This window comes from Phascolarctos cinereus, unplaced genomic scaffold (genome assembly GCF_003287225.1).
Source record: "Phascolarctos cinereus isolate Bilbo 61053 unplaced genomic scaffold, phaCin_HiC Scaffold_5;HRSCAF=322, whole genome shotgun sequence".
In the NCBI taxonomy this organism is placed as follows: Eukaryota; Metazoa; Chordata; class Mammalia; order Diprotodontia; family Phascolarctidae; genus Phascolarctos; species Phascolarctos cinereus.
Window position 1 is genome coordinate 188,674,333 of NW_027555958.1, and position 21,010 is coordinate 188,695,342.

General features: G+C 36.1%; 1 protein-coding gene and 1 pseudogene across 1 annotated transcript; both read right to left on the bottom strand.

The window, feature by feature from the left end:
* Positions 1-1,707: 1,707 nt before the first annotated feature.
* LOC110200295 (cyclin-dependent kinase 1-like) lies at positions 1,708-3,010 on the bottom strand (annotated as a pseudogene).
* Positions 3,011-8,842: 5,832 nt separating this feature from the next.
* Positions 8,843-9,758, bottom strand: LOC110200294 (olfactory receptor 14A16-like). The gene is given in 2 exon segments (XM_078156770.1): positions 8,843-9,331; positions 9,333-9,758. Coding segments are annotated over 2 exon segments (915 nt in total).
* Between the last annotated feature and the right edge of the window lie 11,252 nt (positions 9,759-21,010).

Sequence of the window (21,010 nt, forward strand, 5' to 3'; positions counted from 1 at the left end):
GATATTTTGAAATTCCAAATATTGATTTCAAGATTTCATACTTTCAAATAAATTCCTCTATTAAAAAAACACTAGAATACCCACATTTTACTATAGGTTATTCTTCTTTAATTTCTTCTTTGTCTTCACCAGTACCTTTAGTCCCTGTATCCCTCTGTACTTTCCTTGACCATCTGCTTTGACTTAACTTTCTTCCCTTTCCAACTGATACCCTATCATTCACAAAATCAACTCTGTACTTCTCTTTTCTTCAGTCACTTACTGCATTGTCAAATTGCAGATCGTACCCACAAAATCCAAACCTGGATTACTCCCAACATCTACCTCCTCCTGTCTTACTTATATGTTGCTGTAATAATTCTGGTCAAAATTATAAAACTCTACTGACTAGGTACACTACAAATTTATGTTTTATAATCTTAATTGGCATCTCACTTCAGCAAAGAGCAGCTAAGTAGTGCAGTGGATAGAATACTGGGCCAGAAATCAGGAATAATCATCTTCCTATGTTCAAATCTGACCTCAGACACTTACTAGCCATGTGAACATGGGCAAATCAATTAAGTCTGTTTGATTCAGTTCCCTCATCTGCAAAATGAGCTGGAGAAGGAAATGGCAAACCACTCTAGAATCTTTGTGAAGAATGTCCCAAAAGTAGTCATAAAGAAATTGACACAACATAAATGACTAAACAACAACTACCATAAATATGATATCATGCTGCATTATTCTATTTAAATATATATTTCATTTAAAAAAATATTTGTTTTGGTTAAAATGCTGTGCTTTGCTAAAAGTAACTAATGATGAGATGATGATTGTGTTCTGTAAGGGTTTGAATTTCACAATACTAAACTATATGCTCAGCCAACTCCTTTCCATTGTTAATACCTCTACTCAAAGCCTAGGAATTCATTTAAATAATTTCTTAGCTAAAATTCTCAACAAGATAGTTGGTGAATTAGCTACATGTTCTGCTCATATGGGTAGCCTTTTCTTTAGCTACAAAATTCAGTTACGATACTTTAGCATGGCCTCATGTTTAGTTTTGTAAAGCAGTGAGGCCTATTGCCAAGTTCCTATCATTTCTGTTATTCTGAGTTATAAAATAGAAAGCCATTGGATAGATGTGCATGTGTGCATGTTATATCCTAGTACAAAAATTGTCTAAACTTAATTAGCGCATTTTAGATTTTTAATTGGGTATATTATTTGTAATCCTTTATCCCTATTTCCTCTTCACCGTGTTTCATTTTGATGCTGAGATTATTTTAAATTTCACATTGTTATAGGCAACTGGAATTCAATTTAAACATATAATAAACAACAAAAAGTTTTTAGATACTTTGCCACATAATGACATTTGAGTCTAATTTATGTTCCTAAATAATATTTCAAATATGCAAAAACTCTAGAAGAATATTGTTTTAAAATTAGCTGTAATTTCTCTCAAGCCTGGTTCATCAATGCTGAATTTAGTTTTATTTGTAGAAATCAAAATGGCTGTATTGACAAGCTTTACACAGAGCCTTATTCATTATAATTATATTTATAGTTTTTAAGTTGTGCTGTAGTAAAACAGGACAGCTTCAATTTTACCACAAGAAAAGGAAACACAAATATAAAGACAAATGTTGGCAGAGTTGAATAGTATAAAAGGACTATTCATTCTTGATATGAAACCCCTTAAAATGCTTGTCTGGACCACTAGACTTTCTTAATTTGACTATCCAGGTAATTTATATATGGATGTTCAATATCATTTTGTCTGAAAATTGTTTGCAGGATCATAGACAAACATTTTAGAGGGCAAATCTATGCCATTTTCATCCAAGTGATGTCTGTATTCCTGGTTTCCAATTGGGGGATGTATTCTTACAATCTTGCATTGATTCAACTTCCTGCTGTGCTTCTTTGGGAGTTCACAAAGCCCTGAAGATTCTAAGGAACTGATCAATTTCACAATCACCATGGAAAAGTGGCTTTTTGCTTGCTAATTCAGTAAATAGTGTTATTGTTATTCAGTCATTTCAGTGCTGTCTTGATTCTTTGTGACCTCATTTTGGCAAAGATACTAGAGTGGTTTGCCATTTCATTCTCCAGCTCATTTTACAGATGAGGCAACTGAAGCAAACAGGGTTAAGTGTCTTACCCTGGATCACACAGCTAGTAAGTATCTGAGGCCAGATTTGAATTCAGGAAGATGAGTCTTCCTGACTTTAGGTCTGGCACTCTATCTGCTAGACCATCTAGCTTCCTGTACTACAAATGTCTACTGGATTAGAATATCTAGCAAACCCTAGCAATACTTCTGGTGATCTGTGCCAGTGTTTACCAGTGTTACCACTATATCTATCTATCTATCTATCTATCTATCTATCTATCTATCTATCTATCTATCTATCTATCTACCTATCTATCTATCTATCTATCTATCTATCTATCTATCTATCTGCCTATCTCTATCTCTATATCTATACATACATATACATATATATACACACACATACATATATATATATATGTGTGTGTGTGTATGTGTATCCTTATAAGTATTGCAAAGCCCCATGCAAGTCCAAAGTCACCTAGCTTAATTATTCTTTTATTATTTATTAACAGATTTTGGGTTTCAAATGTCTGTGAGGAACTCTTTATGAGTAACAAAAGACAATGTGTTACAAGATTTGGTATAAATAACTTTTAATGAGTGAAGAATCCATATGCTGGCTAGGAGGGATAGAATCCAGTGATTCTTTTAGATAAATGGAAAGGAACAAAAAATGAGGGACAGTCTAGCATCTCACATGAGTATATCTTGAAAGCTGGCAATGTTAGGGTGAAGTTCCTTCAACAACAAAATTTCTTTGAATTACACTGCTTGGAATGTCCTCCTCACTCTGTAATCTGATTTTCATCATGGCTGCCATCCTACCTCTAGTTTATGTAGACCCTTGTATATAGAACCATAGGTACCTTCTTCAGTTTTCTCTATTTTTGTGTGTTCCTCCATAGGTATTCAATATGCTGGAGACTCTGAGAAGTCCAAAGCCAAAGGGGCATAGATGGCAGGATAGGCAGTGGTGGCAGTAGCAATGACAGCAGGACAGTCTCCTGCACTTCAGTCCTAAGGATTCCAACTGATGTCAACACTTTTGTATTCCATACCTTGTTCAGTTATTCCTTAATTGATCCACACTCCCTCAGATTCCTATTTTTTGCTACCTCAAAAAATTCTGTAAATGCTTTTGCACATTCTTTGCTACAGTTTGTTTTGCTCAGGACTGATCCTTACTTTCTCTCTCAATCTGCTTTCTCTTAAATTCTGTCTTTCCTCTTCTCCTACCATTTCCCTGCTCAGAGAAATGCATTTCTATACTTAATATTCATTCTCTCTCTCTCTCTCTCTCTCTCTCTCTCTCTCTCTCTCTCTCTCTCTCTCTCTCTCTCTCTCTCTCTCTCTTACCTCCTGCCACCTCCTACTTTTCCATCTCCTGCCCATCTACTTCTCTTTTTTTCCCTCTCCTCTCTTTCCCTCTCATGTTGAAATACAGCTGCTCTCCCAAACCATTTTCTTATTTGTTTACATGTCTATGTACCTTGATTATAATTTTTCTTTGTTTCTCTGTCTCTCTCTCGCTCATTCTCCTTTTCTTCCCTGCTGTCTCCACCTTCTTTTAAAATGATCAGACATAAAAGAAACATTCCAGGCCCTCTGTCTCATTAGAGTCCCTCTATGAACACTGGTTCAGATAATGGGAATCAGTGGGGACATATTTATCATTTCCTCATATTAGGGTATAGGTAATTTATCCTTTTTAGTGCTTTATACTTTTCCATTTGTGTTTCCAATTTTACATTGTTATTAACTCCTGTATTTGAAATTTAGGTTTTCTATTGAGCTCTTGTCTTTTAGTATGAAATGTTTGGATTTCCTGATCAAGTTTTGATCTAGTACATCTTCTAGTTCTGTTTGAGTGAATTTTGGGGGAGAACTCACTGTACTTCTTCCTGCTACTGTGCTATCTTCTATCCACCTTCCCTATTTTGAATTTAAGAATTGTAGAAAGTCAAGGAAAAAATACCACTTATTAGAGATGTGAGAGAATTGTATCTATTGTCTGTGACCTACTATGAGTTCTTTTGCTAGTTCTATTTTCAATTCAACCAAAAAAAGGCTACCTGATATAAGATTTGCATGGTTACCTTGAGTGATTGTATGGGAACCACAGCTCTTTTCAACCACATTTGTAGATATCTGAGCACAAGCTGTGGTTTTAGTAGACAATTAGGTGGACAAATTAATCCAGAGATATAATTCCTGAAGAAATCTTTAAGATTGATCTAATTTCCCTTAAACTAATTAGCTGTTATTTTCAAATGAAAATGGCAATGATTTCTAGGGTCATACTTTATATCCTGTTACCTTGATGAAGGCATATTTTCTTGATGTATTGTTTTTTAAAACCTTCTGTAGGAGTTCTTCAGTGAATAATTATTATCCATATACAAATGCTTTCCTCTCCTCTAATCAATAATCTAACAATTATTTTTCTAGTTTTATTTGTGTAGTTAGAGTTTACATAATAAGAGGAATAATAAGAATTCTCATTTTTCACTCTGATGGCTTTCCTGAGAAAGAGGGAATTGAAGAATGACAAAGGAAATAATATCAAATTGGATAAGGGAGGAAGAGGAAATGTGGTATTTCAGAAACTTTAAGTTCCTGTTGTTCACAGAGGATATGGAAGCAACAGGTCTGGCTATAGCCCACAAAGAAGACCATTGAAATTCAGGTAGATTAGAAGGCAAGAGAAATACTAAGAATCAATCAATTACTCAGGGAGCAATTATTGTATACCTACTATGTGCCTAGAGAACCACTCAGTTGTAAGGATACGAGTACAAAGAATGAAGCAACCTCTACTCTCAAGAAGCTTGTGTTCTAAAGATAGTGACACCAAGTACTTGTATAAATCTGTGTAGTATAAATATAAAGAGAATATATATTAATACAAAAGTGTTTAAATACATGGTATGTTGTGATGGTGTGCACCAGCAGATGGGGGAAATTAGAAAAGGATTCATTCAGAAGATGTTGCTTGTTCTGTACCATAAAGAAAGAGAAGAGACTCTTTGAGGCACATAGGTAAGGAAGGATTGCATTTAAGACTTGTAGTATGTTCTATGTGAAGGCATGGAGAAAAGTGATGAAGTGTTGTATCTGGGGAACAGAGAGAAGTTCAATTCAGCTGATCAAAGCATGTAGGAGGAGGAGAAATGTTTAAAGAGACTGGGAATATTGGTGTGGGTCCAGATCTTAAAGCGCTTTAAAAACTAAATAGAGGAGTTTTTATTTTATCCTTGAGGCAATAGCAAATTAGTAGAGTTGACTGAGTTGGGCAGTAACATGGTCACGTTTTCCCTTAAGTAAAATTATTTTTTCAGTAGTGTATAGAATGTTTTGGAGTGATGAGATACTTGAGTCAGGGAGGCTTGGTAGGAGACTGTTGCAATAATCCAGGCTAGAGGTGATGAAAACCTGAACTAAGGTGACAGCTGTGTCAGTGGAGAGAAGAGCTCAAATCTGAGTGCTTTTGTAGAGGACAAAAACCAAATAAGCAGCAAAAAGTTGCTTGCTCACAACTGATTTAATAGACAGCCTACACAAAGCAGCAAAGTGCAGAAAACAATAGGAGACTTCATGTGCCACGCAAATCAGACTCCCACCCATCAGTATTTCCATTCAAACATGCATAGAGACATTTATGGACTTTCAGCCCAAACATCCTGGAAATAGAATCACCCTAGATTACCTCTGTTTCCAGCCAAGTCACTATAGCTGCCATCCAGGAATTTACCCTTGTGACTGGGAGACCTGGCAATTTTTTCTGCATTTTTTTTTAAACAGCCACAGCTATTGATGATCCAGAAAAAAGTCATCTGCATTGCCAAAAGGTAATATCAGAAATGGATATCATTTTGTCAATAGAAATACATTAAGATGTCTTACCACTTGTCTTATTGTTGTAACCATTTAGGACCACCTTTCTATCCCCCTTGCGTATAAATTCTATTATTTATTGTCTTCTCCTATTTGAAGATGAGTTCCTTAAGAGAAAAGACTGTTATGCGAATAGTATAAAGATGCCTCTAGTTGTCCTTAATGATTTCAAATTAACGTGTTTTTAGGCAGTGATTTACAATTGGGGGTAAGAGAGGTTACTGATATCTTATGGTCAATCACCATTTATATTGCTATATGGCAGGCAGGCAGGCAGGCAGGCAGCCAGGCAGCAGCCCCCTCAGGAGAAGGAAAGGGAGAGCCAATGCAACACTCAACAAATTCTAGAGAAGTTTATTGAAGAACATGTGGAGTCTCCAAATGATTGAGTCTCAGGTTGACAATGAGGGCTAACAATACAGTTGCTTTTGTCCCTACTCTCTTTGGGTACTTTCAGATGAACGACACATTCTTGGCTTATGGAGGAACCCCCTGGTCCCCACCAACTTCAGTTACCAATTTCAGTGTATTAGTTCAAGGGAGAGCAGTATCACAGATTTAATTGTCTATATATTTTAAACTACCGTCTGGCTTGAGAATTCTTTTCCATCTACCTCATCTCTTCCAGCTTTCCCATTTCTTGGTCTTTCTAGTGTTTTAACTGATTAAGGGAGAAGAATTTATTTACCATCTCTATTGTCAAATACATACTTTGGTTTTTTGAATATTGCAGTTGTTAGTGGGTCACTGTCTGAGTCCATGGCTGGTTTTGTAGGTGCCTCTTTTCTTCACTCTGGTAACTATTTCTTCTTTTACAATAGGAAACCTAGACAAGAAGTGCCATTAAAACAATTCAGGAAGGGTGCAGAATTGCCCTTCCTCCAAAACACTTCCAAATACTTGATTATATTTTTTAAAAGAAAGCAAATTACCCCTTTCTGTTTATTAATCTATTTCTGATGTTGAGTGCTACATAACATAAATTGTGTGTTCATATCTAATTATATAATGTAAATTAATTACATATTACACAAAATATACAAATATGTTGTTGTTTAGTCATTCAGTCATGCCCACCTCTTTGTGACCCTATGGACCTCTGTCCATGGGGTTTACCTTTTGGTGAAAATATTGGAATGATTTCGCCATTTTCTTCTCTGGTGGATCACCAACCCATATGCAAAATAGAGGTTAAGTGACTTGTCCAAGATAATATAACTAGAAAGTTTATGAGACTGGATTTGAACTCAGGTCTTCTTGACTTTGAGCCCAACACTCTATCCACTGCACAACCTAAATATAAATATACCTGTACCTATATGAGAATATATGAATATGAGGAACTTAGTATAAAGACCTCTTTCTAACTTAAGATGTCGTCTGAGTCACAGAAACTTTAAATAATCCATTTCCATTTTAAATATATGGACTTATCTGTACATCTTGAAATATGGTCTTGAATATCTATTTTTCTGTCATTGTGAACATAAAACTACAACCTCTGTGGCAAGAAACTAATGGTAAAAATAATGTATTTCCTGCATGTAAATTCAACATAGAGAAATCAAGTTACACACTGCTCTTGTCTTGTAGGAATCTTACTTTTAAAATGGGATTTTACACATTAAATGTATCATAGATTTTGTATGATCAGAACACATGACTTAGTTATTTGAGTATCATTTGTCCCTTCATTCCCCCAATATAACAAGCCCAAACAACCTACATTTCACTGTAATGAAAAGACTGGTGGAAGTAGGAACAGTGGGCTGAAATTGAAGAGAGACAATGCTTGGCCTAATGTAAGGAAAATGTCTGAACAATTAAAAACCTGCAAATGTGGAATGGGTTGCTTTTGCCTGAAGTTTTTCTGTCTCACTGAAAATAGTCACTTGAAGTTTGGATGACCGTGAATTGTGGTTGTTTTATATGGCTGTCAAGTTCAGATACAGGTTAGCCTTTGATGTCCCTCCCAATTCTGGATTTCTGTGATTATGTTCTAAATTTAAAGGTAATATCAATGGGCCACCACTTTTCTGAAAGAAAGTTTCTTAATTGAAAATAATGTATCTGAAGATCATCTCATCAATTTATGTCAACTGTTAACTTACCAGTTGGCTACATGAAATAGAAGAAAACATCTGACTTGAAAACAGATGAAACACTTGAATCAGAATACCATCACTAACTGTACATCTGGAAAAAGATTAGTTTCCTAAAATAGAAAATGGTGGCAATAATCCATTTTCTTACTATTTCTTACTGTTATTGGGGGATAAAATATTGGATTATGAAAATGCTTCAAGAAACCATAAAGCAAGAGAGACATGTTAGGTACTTTTGGTGCTTTACTGTAAGTTGTGGCATCCTGATTTAAATGCTTCATGTGTTTTCAAGTCAGATAATATTTTCTATTATTCTGTGCAAACAGCTGTTAAGTAAACATAAATTCATCAGGGGTCCTTCAAATACATTACTTTGAAATAAGTACCCCTTTTTTCAGAAAAGTGGTAGCCACTTGATTTTTGTACTGGAATGGGTATACATACTTTTAAGAGCATATTGTTATGCTCCAGGACCTCTGGGAATCAACATTTTATGATTGATGAGTTTGATACAGACATATGAGCAAGGAATTTAAGTCAGCAAGTACATGAAGAGAGCAAGTGATTTATCACTATATATGAAATTCATATATCTATACACACAGATATGTATACCTATGAAATATATATATACATGTATGCATGTATATATGTGTGTATACCTAAATATGACTACATATGTGTGAGCATGTAATCATGGAAAAGACTTTGGTATTAACCCCTTTAAGAAGTATTTCTAGGCTATGAATTTCATCAAGGCAGTCTTCATGTCCTTGTTCCTCAGACTATAGATGAGAGGGTTCATGGTTGGGGGCACCACTGTATAGAACATGGACAACAGCAGGTCCAGAACTGAATCAGATTCCTGGGGTGGCTTTAAATAAGCAATGACACCTGTTGTGATAAAAACCATGAGAACGATGAGGTGGGGCAGGCAAGTAGAGAAGGCTTTTGACCTACCCTCGCTGGTTGGAATCTTCAGGACAGTTGAGAAGATGTGACTGTAAGAGACTGTGATGTAAATAGAGCAGAAAACCTCTATACCAACCCCAATAGTCAAACTCACATCAGCTGCAAGGTATGAATCAGAGCAGGAGATCCTGAGTAAGGAAGGGACATCACAGAAGAACTGGTGAATCTCCTTGGAGCCACAGAAGGGCAAAGTGAATGTACTAGCTGAGTGCAGGGCCCCAAACAAACCTCCACTGAGCCAGGAAGCAGCTGCCCATCTTCATGCAAGCCCCTTTGGTCATGATGAGTTCATAGTGCAGGGGCTGACAAATGGCCACATAGCGATCATAGGACATCACTGTGAGGAGAAAAAGCTCTGATGCTGCAAATAACATCATTAAAAAGAGCTGTGACACACATCCCCAAAAGGAGATGGAGTAGCTGTGACTCAGGGAATTAGCAATTGATTTGGGGACTGTGATAGAAATAAAGCAGAGGTCCAAAAAGGACAAGTTCTTCAGGAAGAAGTACATAGGGGTATGGAATTTCCCATCAAGAGAAATGAGAGTGAAAATGAGTATGTTACCCATCAGAGCCACCAAGTAGATCAGCAAGAAGAGGATGGTATGTAAGACCTGTAGCTCCCAAGCATTGGAAAAACCCATGAGGAAGAATTCTATCTCCATGGTGAGATTGGCCATGTTTTATGGGTGGAGGTTCTCTCCACTGTCTGCATGGAGAAAAGAAACAGATGACAAATGATGGAACTCTTATTGTGTTCTATAGCTGCTTGTATTGGTTCAGGCTCACTGTCTGGCCTTATGTAAATCAGAGTCCATCTATCTACTTTAATTTTCTCATTTTTTAAATGAAATGATAGAAAGTACAGAGGATTTTAGCCTGAAAACACATTTTTTTTTGATAAATTCATTTCCATGTAGTTTCTTTCCATTGTAATCCTATTTATTTTTTACATTTAAAGACATGATTCTCAGAAAACATTCCCTTAGCTTCATCAGACTTCTGAAGGGGCCCATGTCACAAAAAGGCTAAGAACTCCTGAAACAGATTATATTTAAGGTTCTTCTATAGTTCAGATTATCTAGAGATTTATGATCAAGATCTCAACCTTTAAAAAGTTAATAACAGCTATATCTTTCGCAGTGAATGATTTTTATTATCATTAATTACTTTCAGGATAAGACCTCTTTGAAGTAAACAAGTCAAGTAGTATTATTACCATTTTCTACACAAGACACTGGACCTCAGAAAAGTCATGTGACTTTTCATTGATTGTACAAGGAGTGTCAGAACCAAGAAGTTAATCCAGGTTTCCTGATTCTAAAGCTGTCTTAAAAGCTCATCTAGGTTCCTTTCCTGAGGAATATGTTAACATGCTATTCATAAACAAATAATCAATGCCTTCCATTCTTCAGGACTGGCAGTCATATAGATTCTCTAATAATTTTAAATGATATAATTTCCCTGGATTGGTTTACTATCCAAGACGTTTTGACATCATAATCAGCCCTATAGACTAGAAATGTCATGCTGAGGAGGGCAGTGTTAAGTATTACACTTCCATATGGACTATTGTATTTCCAACTTTCTGTTGGCCACCACCAGTGCAGACCAGCCATCTTAAAATACAAATCTATCCTTAAATGGAAATATAATTTCCAAAACATTTCCTTCTGTGTTGGGTCTCTTCTGATGGTTTGTAGAGTACACCATGTAGAAAAAACTTCTTTCAATCAGAAACCTCACTTTAAATTTTGATTCACCTTATTCTAGTTAAAATATTCTTGGATCTAAGAAACTCATGTCCTCATTAATTATTTCCCAAGCTATACCTCTTGGAAGCATTATTTATGTCTACCAGGTCTTACATAAACAGAAATTAGGTCCTGGGGCAAGGGAATTACTAAGGATGGATCAACCACAGTATTTGACAAACACTTATCAAATTCTTCCTTTTAACAAGCCTCTATTCAAAACTTGGACAGTTTAAACAACATAAATTATCTCCAGTCACAGGCCTCAAAATGTTTCCAGTCTGTCAGAGTGATAAGAAATATATGCAAATAAGAATAATACAAACTAAAATGGGATAAATGTATAGGAATAGAACAAAGATCTCAGAGAGATATGAGACAGAAAGCTTATTTCTGACTGCAGAGATCAAGGGATGCTTTGTGGAGTTTGTAGGGAAGTTATTAGAGGTTAGGTAGGATTTCAAGTGACATAAATATTGAGATTTCAAGAGGAGATATTCCATGTATATTATGAGCATCAACAGAAGCAGTGATGAGCAGGACAAGGAAGAGGGATTGTCTGTTTTCTGAATATAAAGGCCTTTTGGAATTCAAATATTAATTTCAAGAGGTATAGTTTCAATCAAAGTTCTTATACTTTGACTAAAATGCCCATGTTTTCCCATGCATTATTCTTCTTAAGTCTATTCTTTATTTTTTATGGGACTTTTAGTTTCTGCACCACTCAACAATCTGCCTGGCAGTACTCTTGGTCTTTTTACTTTCTTCCATTACTAATTTTTGTCCCTATAGTTAACCATTTTAACTGGATATTTAACTCTCCTCTTGAATCACTTACTGCTGTCTTATTACAGATTGGACCTTGCCAAACCCCAACCCCTGGTTGCTTCAGCCATCTACCTCTTATAACTTTACTCATGTACTGTTGTATGGAGTTGGACAAAGTCACAAAACTCTGCTGACTGAGTTCATTACCAATTTATACCATATAAATGCAACTGGTCCTCATGTTAGCCAGATAGTCCTTTTATGTTGATTTTCTATCCCATTCCTTACCTTGGCTACTTCTAAACTTTTCCTTTTTCCTTATACCTCCCATACCTTCCCTCCCAAATATCTGTACAAGTAGAGACTTCATATTATACTTCATTAGAAAATAGAAACCATTAATAATGAGCCACTTATTTCCCTCTTCTTTAAAACTCATAACTGATATTCTTACCCATTGCCTCCTGCTTTACTCCAGTCTCTGATGAAGATTCAAAATGGCCTTCCTCCTGACAAAAGTGAAATCCTCTATGTATACCCTTGATTCTGTCCCTTTTCTAAGTTTTCCCCTCTATTAGTAGCTTCTTCTCTATCTCTAGTATTCAGCTTTCCCTATCTCCTCCTTCCTTTTCTGCTACTTAAAATTTCCCTTATCTCTAAACCCCCAAAATAGTTTCTATAAACTAAAACAGTCTTTCTTTATAATTTTCTTTTCTCAGTAAAAGTCCTAGAAAAATTACACACATATATATTTATATATACATATAAATACATATATGTATATATGTCTATAGACATATATGTCTATAGACATATATGTCTATATGTCTATAGACATATATGTCTATAGACATATATGTATATATACATATATGTATATATATGTATATATATACACACACATAACACACACACATATATGTCTAAATAAAATCTCTATTGCCTTTCCTCTCACTCTTTATAAGCCTTTCACAGTTTAACATACGGCTTCATGAGTTAATTAAAGCTATCTTTTCCAAAGTCACCAACAATTTATTAATGTGCAGATTTTATGAATTTTTCTGAAGTTATTCTTGATTTCTGTGCAGTATCCAATACTGTTAAGCCCTGTCTCTGGATTTTTCTTATTCTACTCTCTCGGTTCTAATACCTATCTGACTACTAATTCTTAGTTTCTCTTTCTGGCTCGTCATTATCCCATCATGCCTTCTAACTGGGTTTATGCCAGGGTTCTGTTTTAGGCTTTCTTCTATCCTCTCTGTGTGTTCTCTCTTAGTGACCATACTATTTGCCATGGGTTTGTTCATGTTTCCTATGATGATGAGTCCAACTACTGTATTTCCTGCCCTAGTCTCTCTTTCTTGAGCTTTAGCATTGCATTATGAATCAAATGTTTCAAAATAGACATCCTTTAGTTATATTAAATTAAACATACTCCAAATCCACCTCATTATTTTCTCAATTCTGCAAAGCCCCTGGCTTCTGGAATTTATTATTTCTTCAATAATATTACTTTCCTTTCATTCACTAGATTCATAATTTCACTGTTCTGTTTCCACCTCAGTCTTTCTTACCTCCACATCCAATCAGTTTTCACATAGTATTCTTTCTATCACCATGTCTCCCACATTTGTCCCTTTCACTTCATTTATTCAACCACCACTCTGATTCAGACCCTTGTCACTTCTCATCTGGAGCATTGCAATATCATTCTGATTGGTGTCCCTATCCCAAGTCTCTCCCCCTTTTGATTCACCCATCATACATCTGCCAAACTAGTTTTTCCTAAAGCACAAAGTCAAGCATGTCACTCCCCTACTCATTAAAGCACAGAGGGCTTCACCACTCCACATAGAATAAAATATAAACTCTGTTTGGTTTTTAAATCCTTTTAAAAGAGGACCCAACCTTTAATTTCTAGCCATAGTGCAAGTTAATCTTCTTTACTTTAACTTAATCTAATGCCCAAATTGACCTTCTTGCCTTTCTTTGGAGGTGGCATTCCATCTCCTATCTCCGTGCCTTTGCCCTTTCTTTGAATCTCCAGCCCCTAGTACAGTGATTGACTCACATTAGAATCTTAATAAATATTTGTTGAGTGATTTTTAATGGTTAGCCTTTCAGTTGACACTTAGACCATAAACCACAAGGGGGCATTGGAAAGACCACTGTACCCCAAAACACAGCCTTAAATTACCTGAAATATTCAAGTTCTCTGTTTTGTGCTTCCTGTAATTTTATTGTTAAAGAGGTAGTTTTGTTGGATGGGTTCTTTTTTTTTTTTTTAAACAGTTTAGATCAGGCACTGGAAAGAGTGTTTTGACTGAATATTATAGAGAAAGGATATGGGATTTTGGAACTGGCTACATGACAAAGAAAGTTAGTCCTGAGTGGGCAGGGTGATGACTGAGAGAAGTTGAGCCTATAGTGAACACTCACTGGGTAGCAAGGGAGTAACATGATGGACCTGGGCTCATAAAGGGTAAAGAAGAGGGAGTACTAACTTAGTAAAGAATATAAAGAAGTAGGAGCTTATCTAAAGCAATCTTTACATTCTCTTTATTTTTTGCTACATTTGGCCTTGATTTTCATGCCTAAGAACCTGTTTAAAGTTGCAGATACAAGTTGTCAAAAACTCTCTGCTTGTGCTGACATAGTTTTTAATATTCCTGAACATTTAAGATTGGTTTTGTCCTAGTTTTTTCTATTCTTAGTCACAAAGTCACTGTTGCATCTTTATTTTGATATCAAAAAGTGGAAATTTATACCTCTTATTCCATTCACTTCTTCAATCCATTGCTTGAGATAAGACTATCTGTTCTCCATTCAGCATCTGTAGGCTTATGGAGAGATAGAGTACGCTTTCAAAAGTGAAGGATATTCATATACCCAGTGGTGACATGAGCAGTTAACAAAAACTTCTGTCTTCTGGTCCCAGTATGATCCCATCATATTCTCAGTCATGGTAAGTACATTGAGGTAAAAAGCATTGATGTCTGCTTAGCTATGCTTACCACTTTTCAACTTTGACTGTAACATTTAAAGTACCTTTAAGGAATCAAATTTCTTAGGATCTCATCCAGTTCTTTCCCCTAACTTGAAATATTTGCTATATTGTTACATCAACTTAGTTTCCTTCTGAGATTTAAGCTCTCTAATTTTGGTGGGATTCTCTGGGGATGACAGAACTGGAGATCTCCCAAGTGTTTCTATAGTCATTCAATGTTATGGGCCCTAGAGTCCCTGAATGACTCAGATTCCAGAACCTACAGCCAGCTTGTTAGCATGGCCTTTGGGAATCAGGGGGTCACTTGAGATGTCTAGATCCTATGATTTGTCTTGATAACATCATAAACATCCCAGTAACCATTGGATAACACTTAAAATTATTTTTTTAATTCAGAAAAAGTTTCATATCACACAATGAAATTTAAATTAATATACCACCCCTACCTCCAACAACAAACCCACCCAATAATAAAATATATTCCTCTCAACTCTTAGGAAAAGCAACATACCTCATAACAACCCTTAGCTTTTATAATTTTCCATTTGTTATGGAAACAGGGCCCATCATTTAATAATTTGGCACAAATGTTGTTTTCTCTTTCTTTCCAAAGCCCACACAGTGTGTGACATATAATAGGCATTTATTGAAGCATATAAAAAAAAAAAGCAGTCATGAAGTTATTCACTTTCCTGATTTTGAAAGGGGAGGGGAAGGGAGGGATGGAGAGAATGCTTTAGCTGATGTCTTAATACTTGGTCTCCCCATCACTATCATATCATGTCTCTGTGCCAGGTTTCTGATCATTTTCCTGAATTCATCATTGCTTTTTACTTTATGTTTAGGTCTTTTGTACCATATTTTGCATACATTTGTTGTTATTACCTCCTTCAATCTTCACTTTAATGCACTTCACCATTCCTGTTCTTACATTTCTAGGATTTCTCACATGAGTATAGCTTCTTAAATTATAATTCTACCTAGCCATACTCCATCTTTTTTTTAAAGCTGTCCTGATACTTTTAATTAAAATAGTCCCATTGATAGTGATATTCCAGCCATGAGTTTCATGACACAAAGATTCAGTGATACATATGAAGTCAAGTTTGATTTTTGAATCATGACCTCTAGTTCTTCTAGTTTGTTATCTAAATTCAGAATTTTATATAGACTTTTTAGCCCATTAATTATATTTGTGGTTCTTTCTTTGAACTTGTATTGTGATCTTCTAGGATTCTCAACCACTGTCCTTCATTTTAGCTATACTTTATACCATTTATCTTGGTGGATGTAAATAGGAAATGCTGTATCTTTAAATTTTTTGTTTTTCGTTTTTGCTTTTTGGTGAGGCAATCGAGGTTAAGTGACTTGCCCAAGGTCACACAGCTAGTAAGTGTAAGTGTCACGTGTCTGAGGCCAGATTTGAACTCAGGTCTTCCTGACTCCAAGGCTGGAGTTCTATCCACTGTGCCACCTAGCTGACCTTCTTTAAAAAAAAAATTTAAAGCCCCTTTGATCACTATACATATATGTATATCCGTACATATACGCTACATATATGTTCTTATGAACTCCTGTTAAGGTCACTTTTTTCCCTATACAGGAGCCATTTGTTTGTATTATGCCAACATCCAGATATCCAAACCTAATTTTCTTTCATCATCTTCTTAGGTAGCTTTTCATTATCCAAATTATTTTTTTTCCCCTTTCTGCATGGGGAAAACACCACCCATTTCCCTGTGTGCTCCATGACAGTGGTTTATAGGTTCCTTCTGATAACATTATTTGTATTCATGAGACATGAAGGTCTAAATTCTAAAATGAAATCTGTCTTTTAAAAATTTTCAGATACTTTAAAAATGGGAAAATAATTTCACTTTCCTTACAAATTATCAATATAATTTTCTAGACAAAACAAAGGAGTTTCAGAAAAGCATCTACTTCTGCTTCATTGACTATGCTAAAGCCCTTGACTATATGGATCACAACAAAATACTGGAGGAGTATCAGATCACCTCACTTGTCTCCTGAGGAACTTGTATGTGAGTCAAGAAGTAGCACTTACAACTAAACATGGAACAACTGATTGATTTAAGTTTGGGAAAGGAATATTACAAGGCTACATATTGTCACTTTGTTTACTTAACTTATCCACAGAGTACATCATGCAAAATTCTAGGCTGGATGACTAAAAAGCCAGAATTGAGGTTGCAAGGTGAAATGTCAACAATGTCAGATATGTAGATGTTACCACTTTGCATAAAGTGAAAAATTAAGAAGCCTTTTAATGAGGGTGGAAGAAGAGAGTTTAAAAGTAAGATTGAAGGTCCATACCAAAACATTAATGTCATGGTGACTGTTCCCATCCCTTCTTGGCAAATAGAGGAAGAAGTGGAAGCAGTGTCAGATTTTATATTCTTGGGCTCAAATATCACTGCAGATAGTGACTTCAGCCATGAAATTAAAAGGTGCTTGCTCCTTGGAAGGAAAGCTATGGAAAATCTTAACAGCATCTTAAAAAGCAGAGACTTCACCTTGCTCATGAAGATCCATATAGTTAAAGCTATGGTTTTTCTAGTAGAAATGCATGGCTGTGAGAGTTGGAGTGTAAGGAAAGCTGAGCACCACAGAATTCATACTTTTGAACTGTGGTACTGGAGAAGACTTTTGAGAGTCCTTTGGACAACAAGTAGATCAGATCAGTTAATACATAAAGAAATTAATTCAGACTATTCATTGTAATGACAAATATGTTAATTTATACTATTCATTGGAACAACAAATACTGAGCCTGGAGCTTAAATATTTTGGCCACATAATGAAAACATAAGACTCATTGGAAAAGACCCTGATGTTTACTCCTTTAGTGAATCTTTCCCAACAACAAACATTTTTGCTTTTGCTTTGTCTAAGATGATAATCGCTACCCCTGCCTATTTTGCCTCAACTGAAGCATAGGAGATTCTGCTCCAGCCCCTTATTTTAATTCTGTGTATGTTTCTCTTTTCCAGGTGTGTTTCTTCTAAACAACATATTATTGGATTCTTTTTAAAAAATCTGTTTTGCTGTCTGCTTCCATTTCATAATGAATTCATCTTATTCACATTCACAGTTATAATTAGCAACTGAATTTCTCTCCATCCTATTTTCTTTTGTTTATCTTTCTCTTTCTTCTTATCCTGTTCCTCTTTTAAAGTCTGTTTTGCTTCTTACTACTGCCTTCCTTTACCCACCCTCTCTTTTATCACTTCTATTTCCTTTCTCTTACTCCCTTCCCCTCCTACTTTCATGTTGAGTAAGATAAATTTCCATACCCAATTAAATATGTGTAGATGTGTATATTTTCCCCCTCTTTGAACCAAGAGAGTGAGGTTCAAGAATTTTCTGCCCCCTCAATTTCCCCCTCCACTTTAAAAGCTCTTCCTTTTGTGTCTCTTTTACTGAGATAAATTTTGCTCATTTTATCTCTTCCTTTCTCCTCCTCCCAGGCCATTGTGTTTTCTCTCCTATCCATTTTTTACATCATCCCAACACAATCAAGTCACTTCTGCCTCCTCTGTCCTTGTTGAATCCTTCTAACTTCCCTATAAATAAGAAGTTCATAGAAGTTTCATGTATCATCTTCCCATATAGAAATGTAAACAGTTTAACTTTATTGAGCTCCTTATGATTTCTCTTTCATGTTTACTTTTTTTATGCATCACTTGAGTCTTGTTTGAAAGTAAAATTTTCTATTCAGCTATAGTCTTTTCACCAGGAATATTTCAAAACCCTCTATTTCATTAACTATCCATTTTTCCCTTGAAGGATTTTATTCAGTTTTGCTGGGTACGTGATTCTTGGTTGTAACCGCAGTTCTCTTGCCTTCTGAAATATCATATTCCAAGCTTTCCATTCCTTTAACGTGAAAGTTACTAAGTCTTCTGTGATCCTAACTGTGACTCTATGATATTTGAATTGTTTCTTTCTGGCTGCTCGCAGTATTTTCTATCCTGACTGTGATTCCATGATATTTGAATTGTTTCTTTCTGGCTGCTTGTGGTATTTTCTCTTTGACCTGTAAGCTCTGAAATTTGGCTATCATATTTCTGGGAAGCTTCATTTTGGGCTGTCTCAGGTGGTGATCAGTGGATTTTTTAAATTTCTATTTTACCCTATGGTTCTAGGGTATTGGGGCAGTGCCCCTTTATAGTTTCTTGAAATATTATGTCTGTGCTCTTTCTTTGATCATGATTTCCAGGTAGTGCAATAATATTAAATTAACTCTCCTCAATCTATTTTCTGAGTCAGTTATTTTCTGATGAGTTCTCATTTTCTTCTATTTTTTTCATTCTTTTGACTTTGTTTTATTGTTTCTTGATATCTCATTGAGTCATTAGCTTGCAGCCACCCTATTCTAAGGAATTATTCTCATCAGTGAAGTTTGTACTACTTTTTCCATTTGACCTACTGTTTTCTAAGGTGTTTTCTTCAGTATTTCTGTGACTGCAGTGAGAGAGAAGCGTGGTCCCGGCCCCAGTCTCAGCACAGCTGTGGGGCAGCGGCTGCTTCTGGAGCTTGGCCCACAGATTGAGGGAGAATTGAGTGGCTGGTGAGAGGAGGATTGCAAGGATCTCTTTGCTGGTGCTGAGGCCAGATTTTCTTGCTCTGCCTATGGTTGGATCTGGGTCGCGGGTTCTGGGTGACCATTGTGGGATGAAGAGTAGTGCTGGGGTAGTGGAACTTTTGGTGGCAGTGCAGAAGGAGGCTGCCTCACAGTTCCAAGGCAGAAAAGAGTGTTTGTGGTCACTCATTAACCAGAGCACAGGCCAGGAAAGGAGTAAACACCTTGCCCTTGATCGTACCACCTTGGAAGAATGGAAAAATTTACAGGTCCCTGGAAATATCTCTGAAAACAGCTGCACAATACCACTGAAGCTTGGGACAGTACATTCTCCACACTGGAAGCAGACCCCCACCTTGACAAAGAGTTTATAACTCAAGTAATTAGCTGGGATCATGAGCAAACCTCACAAAAAAAAAGTCAGAGCATAGAATCTTTCTTTGGTAACAAAGAAGATCAAAATATATGACCAGAAGAAGACAACAAAGTCAAAGTTCCTACATCTAAAGCCTCCAAGGAATATATGAATTGGTCCCAGGCCATGGAAGAGCTCAAAAAGGATTTTGAGAAGCAAGTAAGAGAAGTAGAGGAAAAACTGTGAAGAGAAATGAGAGTGATGTAAGAAAATCATGAAAAACAAGTCAACAGCTTGCTAAAGGAGACCCCCCAAGATACTGAAGAAAATAAATGGTTATTATGGACTTACTATATACTGGATGCTGTGCTACATTCTAGGTCTACAAGTATTAAATGGCACAGTCTCTACTCAGAAGGAAGATAAGGGAGATACAAAATATGTGTATAAGTATAATGTTGATATTGTTTTTTATTCTTCATTTTCCAAAACGACCAATGATATCTCAGGTGATGACTTGCTCACAAACTGGATTTGTGAGGCAGAGTTTGCACAAATTCATCAGTTTCACTCTTTCTTCCAGAGTCATGGAAATTCAGTGGCAGGACAAAAGCCAAGGTGCCTGGTGTTGGCCTAGGACATAATGGATGACCTAGGCATTTTCAGTGTCTGACCAAGCTTGAAGCACACCACAGTGCCTGCTGCAGTCACCTTCATGGCTACTGGAACAAATTGTTCTCATCTGCCCATTCTGCTGGGGAAAGTTTTCACATGATTGAACAGCATAAATATAAAGGAAATAAATACAAATGTATACAAAATGGTTACATACCAGGTTGTTTGTGGTGGTAGACACTAGCATAGAGGGATCAGGAGAAACTTTATTTAGAAGATGGTACTTTGGGTGTGTCTAAAAGAAAGAGAAAGGTCTCTGAGACATAGATAAGAGGAGGGTACATTTAAGGTATGGGGTATGGCCACTACAAAGACAGTTCTATTGTATCATTAAAGTATGAGAAGGCTGATAATATCCAATAAGCCTAGAAAGATTTGTGGAATCTAGGTCTTTCATGAAGTGCTTCCAAAACTGAATGGAAGAGTTTACATTTTTGATCCATGAGGCAATAGGAAGCCATTAAAGTTTATTGAGTAGAGAATTACATGGTCATATTTCTGCACAAGTAAAATTTCTTTGGCAGTCCTGTGTAGGATGTCCTGGAGTGGTGAGACACTTGAGTTAGGGAGCCAGGTAGGAAGTTGTTATAGTAATCTAGGCCAAGGTAGTGAGGATCTGAACTAAAGTTATAGCTGTGTGGGTAGAGAGAAGGGTTTGGATTCAAGAGTTTTTGTGGAGGCAGAAGATTTAGCAATAGATTCTACAGGCAGCCTAACTGAGACAGAAAAGTGCTCTGAAAAAAAACAAGTATCTTCATGTGTCGGATAAG